The sequence below is a fragment of the Salvia miltiorrhiza genome, chromosome 6 (assembly GCF_028751815.1).
Source record: "Salvia miltiorrhiza cultivar Shanhuang (shh) chromosome 6, IMPLAD_Smil_shh, whole genome shotgun sequence".
NCBI classification, from domain to species: Eukaryota; Viridiplantae; Streptophyta; class Magnoliopsida; order Lamiales; family Lamiaceae; genus Salvia; species Salvia miltiorrhiza.
The window spans coordinates 23,413,731-23,420,523 of record NC_080392.1 but is presented as its reverse complement, the minus strand read 5'-3'; the positions used below and the strand labels follow the sequence as shown (position 1 = coordinate 23,420,523).

At 45.0% G+C, this 6,793-nt stretch overlaps 1 protein-coding gene across 1 annotated transcript; it reads left to right on the top strand.

The window, feature by feature from the left end:
* The first annotated feature begins 639 nt into the window (after positions 1–639).
* LOC130990659 (uncharacterized) lies at positions 640–6,045 on the top strand. Its single transcript, XM_057914885.1, has 4 exons — positions 640–1,198; positions 1,289–1,747; positions 2,072–2,942; positions 3,009–6,045. The coding sequence occupies exons 1-4, from the start codon at positions 640–642 to the stop codon at positions 6,043–6,045; spliced, it is 4,926 nt and encodes a 1,641-aa protein (XP_057770868.1).
* Positions 6,046–6,793: the final 748 nt, after the last annotated feature.

Below are 6,793 nucleotides of genomic sequence, written 5' to 3'. Positions count from 1 at the left end.
CTCCTAGCAAAAACACAATGCTAAATACCATTTCAACTAGTTGTTGTAGATTCAACAGTTGAAATGACATTCTTTCCTCTAGGTGATCTTCGGAGGATGTGTTGTTGCTTCTCAGGTTCTGTAGCTTTCCCTTTTGGTGCCTTAAATGGTTTTGCTTCATCTTTCTTCACTTTTGAAGGCCTTCTAGTTGCACTGTTTGGGCCTCTCTTCCTCTTTTCCTTTCTTATGTTTGCCTCGTTTGGTATTGGGAATTTTGTGTTTGGATCACTCTATCACAATTGATGAAGATCTCCGGGGCTGTGTAATGAAACCAAAACCAGATCATATTTGTAGATGATTGAAACTTACATTAAACAAATTGAATGTTATAGTATCATGAATGTTGAAACTTACATTGAGGACCTGCTTTCCAGTATCAACGTTTACATACAACCCTAATCTACTTTCAGGCATGCACTCTTTAACCTTTTCAATATAGCCACATAGTTAAAAAACAGGTGCTAATTATTTGCTCCTCTCCTTCGGATTCCTCTTGGGCTTTCTCTGGGGTTTGAGAGTACAGCTTTTCGCTTGACGGCGAGTTCTTTTCCTTTCTGCAATGCTAGCTTTTTTGCCTGGTTTTTCGTGACTGTTCTTTCTATGGACCCAGAAGAGATCCAAAAACTTGTGGATCAGTTGAATCTATCGGAGGATGAGGAGTCAACGATTAACTTATCTCCTAAATTGACCGATGAACTCCGTTTTACTTCGAAACACCGTTTAGTGGGGAGAATATTTGCTGCAAAGCACATTAACAGAGATCTGTTGTTGTCGCACCTTTCTAATATTCTTTCCCCAAAATCTCGTATGGAGGCTGAAGTGGTGGGACCTAATGTTTTCGTGGTCAATTTCTCATCTCTAGACGACAAGGGCCACGCACTCCATGGTGGACCGTGGCATTTCTTTCAGGATCTTCTTCTTTTTGCTGATATCGAAGGATTCCAGAAACCGTTTGCGGTCTCCTTCGAGGAATTCTCGGGATGGATCCAGTGCCATAACTTACCAGTGGCCTGTATGCATCCTGATGTTATCAGAAAAATTGGTGAGGGTATTGGCCGGGTGGAGGAGATTGATCTGAATGCTGGGGGTCAATGTCTTGGTCGTTTTGCTAGGGTGAGGGTTTCTTGGCTTTTATCAAAACCCTTAAAGAGATGCATGCGTATTCTCCCTGATGGAGAGATGGAGGGCATAATGATTTTACTCCTATACGAGAGACTCCCCAACTTTTGCTTTAATTGCGGTTGAATAGGGTATTTATTGCGGTATTGTCAAGAACCACGAGATGGGAAGGCCGCTCTTAAATATGGCAACTGGCTTATGGCTCCCAAAGCGAATGAGGCGAGACGCAGGCCGACTGGGAGAGGTTCTAACTATAATAAAGCCACTCCCAGTACCATTAATAAGGTCAACTCCCAAATTTTTACCTCACCTAAACAGGGGAATAGTTTGCAAATCTGTGAGGGACCAAGTACTCATGTTGAGGCCCCAGCTGATACACCCAAAGAGGGTCCAGGAGAACAGGAGGAACTGGATCCAGCGGAACACGGGGTTCATAAGGGTAATGAGACCCTAGCACTGATTGAGCAGCAGGCTTTAGGGGAGTTGGAATCATCTGGTGCGGTGAAGGAAATCATCTCTGCTGACTTTAAAGTCAATGGGATTAAAAAGAATCCTAAGTGGAAGAAAAGAGCCAGAGGGCTATCCGAAGGTGGCTTAGGGAGAGGGGGTCGTGGGGGCAGGGGAGGGAGAGAGGATCGTCGAGGTCTCTGATGAACTTGTTAGGAAGCGTGAGGGGAGTCCCGGGCTTGATGTGGACGCGAAATCCCCAATTCAAAAACGTCCGCGTCAAAACACTGATGATAACTTGGCAACAACGGCGGTAGCTGCGAAGCAGCTCCGCCGAGCCCAATGAGTTGTGTTGTCTGGAATGCTCGAGGCTTGGGCTCGCAACGAGCATTCCATAATTTGCGCCGGCTGGTGGCTGGTGTTAAGCCCTCCCTACTGTTCATTTTAGAAACTAAAGTGTGTGCAGGTCGCTGTAATAAATGGAAATTTATCCTTGATTTCGATGGTCACTTTGTTGTGAACCCTGTGGGGAAAAGTGGAGGTTTGATGCTTTTTTGGAAAGATCTGATGGTGGTGGATATTAAGAGCTTTTCGATGGGGCATGTTGATTGCTTCGTTACTGTAAATGGGAATAGATGGAGGTTCACTGGCTTATATGGAAATCCTGATTTAGCCAAACGTAATCATTCTTGGGAGCTTCTTAATCGTCTTGGACAGCTTGGTAGTGATTGCCCTTGGCTACTGGGGGGAGATTTCAACGAGGTCTTGAGTCAACATGAGAAGAAAGGAGGTTTGAGGAGATCTTGGTCTCAAATGGAGGGCTTTAGAAAAGCCTTGGATAGATGTGGCCTTAGGGCGATTAACAATAATTCAGAGTTTACCTGGCACAATCAAAGACAGGGAGATAATGCGATTTATGAGCTTCAGGACAGATTCTTCACCAATGATTCTGGTATTAGGCTCTTTGGTCGTAGGTCTGCCGATGTTCTTGACTCCTATGGTTCTGATCACCGGCTGATTCGGTTTGGTTTTGAAAAAGGTAAGGCTGGAAGAAGGGGAGGGGGCTATAAACGGTTCTTTTTTGAGCAGAAATGGATGTTGGATGACACGTTCACAGCAGATGTCCTCTCTAGTTGGCATGAAATCAGAGGTCTGCCTCTCCCTGACCGCCTCTTACATTGCCAACAATTCTTGAGAAAATGGGGGTCTTCTATCTTCCAGAATCCGACGAAGAAATTGGAGGAATTTACTAAACGACAGATTGAACTCCTCAACAAACTGGGAGAGAGAGGATCTAACTCTGAGTTCTGTGAGCTCAATAGTATTATTGAGAGACTGTCGGGGGCTGAGGAGTTGCACTAGAAACAAAGATCTAGAGTTAATTGGCTTAACTTTGGGGATAGAAATACGAAATACTTTCATAAGTTTGCTTCGGACCGTAAGAGGAGAAATAATATCGAGGTTCTTCTTGATGCTTCCGGACAGAGCCAATCGAACGAAGGGGATATTGCCCACATTATTCAGGACTTTTTTCAGGATTTATTTACTTCGGAGAATCCATCACAAGAGGATATTCTGGCAGTTACAAAGAAAATTTCCAAGAAGTTCGGGGAAACGGAGTTTAAATCTTTGGCTGAGCCTTTTTCGAAGGAAGAGGTGCGTAAGGCTGTCTTTCAAATGAATACGCATAAAGCCCCGGATCCCGATGGTTTTCCTCCTGTTTTCTTCCAAAAGTACTGGGGTGAGATTGGTAGCGCGGTCACTAGAGAAGTTCTGGAGGTTTTGAACGGAGAAAACTCGGTCAGCGACTGGAACAAGACTCTCATTGTGCTTATCCCGAAGGTGAAGAATCCGAAGACAGTGGGGGAGTATCGTCCTATTAGTCTATGTAATACCATTTATAAAATCGTTACCAAAACTTTGGCAAATCGGATCCGGAGGGTGTTGGGAGGTGTGATTGACGATTCTCAGAGTGCGTTTGTGCCAGGCCGACTGATCTCGGATAACATTTTGGTTGGGTACGAATGCATGAACTGGCTCAAAAATCAAAAGAATGGTAAGCAAGGCTTTGCAGCGGCCAAGCTGGACATGAGTAAAGCTTATGATCGTATCAAGTGGGGTTTCTTGGAATCTATCTTGACGGAGATGGGGTTCCCTCCGCATCTGCAGAAAGTTATTTTGGATTGTATATCTATTGTTAACTTCTCTTTTGTCGTTAATAGCAGGATTTATGGGTCGGTCTCTCCTTCTCGGGGCTTTCGCCAGGGGTGTCCACTTTCCCCCTTTCTCTTCGTCCTTTGTGCTCAGGGGCTCTCTGCTCTTATCCAAGATTCTGTCCAGAAAAAACTTTTTCAGGGAGTTCGGGTGGCTCGGGCTAGTCCAGTGGTTTCCCACCTTTTCTTTGCCGATGATAGCCTGTTGTTTTTTGATGCAAATGCAGGAGGTGCGAAGGCAATCAGAGATGTTTTTGTGTCCTATTCCAGGGCCTCGGGACAATTGGTGAATTTTGAGAAGTCTGCAGTTTCTTTCAGTCCTTGTTCGTCGAGAGAGGATATGAATGATGTTGTGGCCTTCCTGGGCATCAAAGAGACGCAGGGCCACTCTATGTATTTGGGATTGCCAACTCTTATTTTGAGGCAAAAAAAAAAACTCCAGTTTGATTACCTCCGAGATCGGGTCAGCAAGAAGTTCTCCTCTTGGAAAAGTAAGTTCTTTTCGGCAGGGGGTAAGGAAATTCTTTTGAAATCCATTATCCAAGCAATGCCCACCTATGCGATGAGCTGCTTCCGTATCCCCCAAGCGGTGTGTGACGATATTGAAAGAGATTGTTGTAATTTTTGGTGGGGGAGCTCTGGGGATAAAAAATCGATGCATTGGATGTCTTGGAAGAAACTTTGTAACCAGAAATCTAAGGGCGACATGGGGTTTCGTCGTCTCGATGCGTTTAATAGAGCCCTCCTTGCCAAACAGGCCTGGAGACTTATCAAATTTCCTGAGTCATTGATCGCTCGGATTCTTAAAGGTCGGTACTACAAAGATGGTGATGTCTTGGAAGCTAAAGTTTCATGCAACGCGTCTTATGCTTGGAGATCGATTTGCTGGGGTAGCGGGTTGTTAAAAGGAGGAATTAGATGGAAAATTGGGAATGGGCTTTCTGTTGGAGCTTTTTCTGATTCTTGGATACCAAATGAAGTTGGACAACCGCGTGTGAGGGATTCTCGGTTTGACTCTCCGGTGCTGGTTGCAGATTTTTTGAAGGAGGGGAAGGAGTGGGATCTGTCCAAGTTGTTGGCTTCTTTTCTACCCCACGAGGTGGCTGCTATCTCGTCCATTGATAGAAAAAATCCTGCTGTTGGGGATGAGAGATTCTGGAGATTTGATGAGAAGGGTCGATATTCGGTGAAATCCGGATACCTCTTCGAGGTTGGTTACTACAAGGGGAACGAGTCCACGTCGTCGGTCGATCATAAAAAGTGGTGGAATTGTATTTGGAAAGCTCAAATCCCTCCTAAAGTCAGGATTTTCATGTGGAGGGCAGTTCAAAATTTGTTGGCCTCGGATTTGAACCTTCACCATAGACATATTTCTTGCTCGAGCAGTTGTTCTTGGTGTCATAAGGACTGGGGTTCAACGGTGCATTGTCTCATCTTTTGCGATGTTACTAGAGGGGCTTGGAAGAAAACTAAGTGGTGGCTGGTGCTTAAAAACAAGAAACATCTCCTTCTTGAAGATATTTGCCGCGCGGTGATTGAGTCTTCGGATAGAGAGGGTTTTGATCTGTTTTGTGTCTCGCTTTGGTGGACTTGGAGTTGGTTGTGCAAAGCCAAACATGATCGTGATTTTAAAAAAGATTTGGAGCTGGTGGTGGGGTGTGCAGATTTCTTGTGTTCGTTCCATGAGGCTCGCCGGACCTTTTTGACGAAAGACAGGCTCCTGCCCAACGTTGGGGATTGCTCTTGGATTCCACCTCCTGCTGGTTTATTCCGGCTGGATACAGATGTTTCCATCCAAGGGAACGGGGAGGCTACAGGGGCTGGTTTTCTTGTTCGCGATCATCGCGGGAAGATCATTGTTGCGGCTGCTCACCGAGTGGGAAGGACGGAAACTGTTCTGATGGGCGAGCTTCACGCGATGTTGCTCGGGATTGGTTTTTGTTTGGAGAACCAGATCGGACCGTTGTTGGTGTTCACCGACTCCTTTCTTACTGTGCATGTTGTTCACGAAAACTCGGCTGGTTCGGAATCCCTTTGCGACGAGCTCTTTGAAGTTTTCTCTCATGCGCGTCATCACCTTGTTTTAGATTTTCGCCATGCCCGTAGGGAAGCTAATCGGGCGGCACACTGTTTGGCGAACTTCGCCGCTTCTTCCTTTGGTGTAATGATCTGGAAGTCGAGCTTCCCGGCTTGGCTTTCAGATATTGCGTCTCGTGACTTAATATAATTGTGCGTGTTCTCTCAAAAAAAAAAAAGATAGCCACAAAGTTTATTAAACTCTTCTTTGTAAATACCCTCCAACTTAGTTATGATCTCTTTCTTAGCCCTCTTACATTTAGCCAAACTGACATGTAGTTTCAGATGATCCTTCACATGACCTTGCATGTCTTTGGACGTGAATTTGGGATTCCTATAGACTGCTTCCTTGAAGTATTTAGCCAAATATGATTGAGTTGCACTAGGCACTTCCCTCTGCTTACAACAACTATGGTCTGGAACAAGAGTATTCACCACTAGTCCTTGGACATCACCATCCTTAGAGACATGCATGAGAAATGGACAGTCTACCTCATTCATGCATACTACTCTAATCCTAGTAGGTTCATTTTTTACAAACTTTATTTTGTATCCAAATCTAACACCATATGCATTGATTGCTTCCCTACACTCCTTTGCCCCTGCAAAGGTCTAACCCAATTCAAACCTACCTTCCCCTCCCTCCTCAATACTAGCCATAAACTGCCCTATTTTCATTTCTTCACCATCACTATCACCAGAATCATCACTACACTAGAGTCATCATCTTCTCCCTCACTGCCCTCTGCCTGAACATTCTGTTCTAATCTCTCATCATCCTCAACACCCTCTTCCCCTTCCCCAATTTCAGTACCAACACCCTATTCCCCTACCCCTAATTCTAAACCAATTTTAGTAGCAATACCCTCTTCACCTGCCCCTGATTCTAAACCAATTTC

What these genes read in the sequence shown, in the direction of transcription:
- LOC130990659 (XM_057914885.1), top strand. Translation starts at nt 640, where the DNA reads ATGGACCCAGAAGAGATCCAAAAACTTGTGGATCAGTTGAATCTATCG. An exon ending in AGCCAGAGGGCTATCCGAAG is followed by an intron (nt 1,748 to 2,071) that starts GTGGCTTAGGGA and finishes AAGTGTGTGCAG; the next exon opens with GTCGCTGTAATAAATGGAAA. An exon ending in AATAGTATTATTGAGAGACT is followed by an intron (nt 2,943 to 3,008) that starts GTCGGGGGCTGA and finishes CTTTGGGGATAG; the next exon opens with AAATACGAAATACTTTCATA.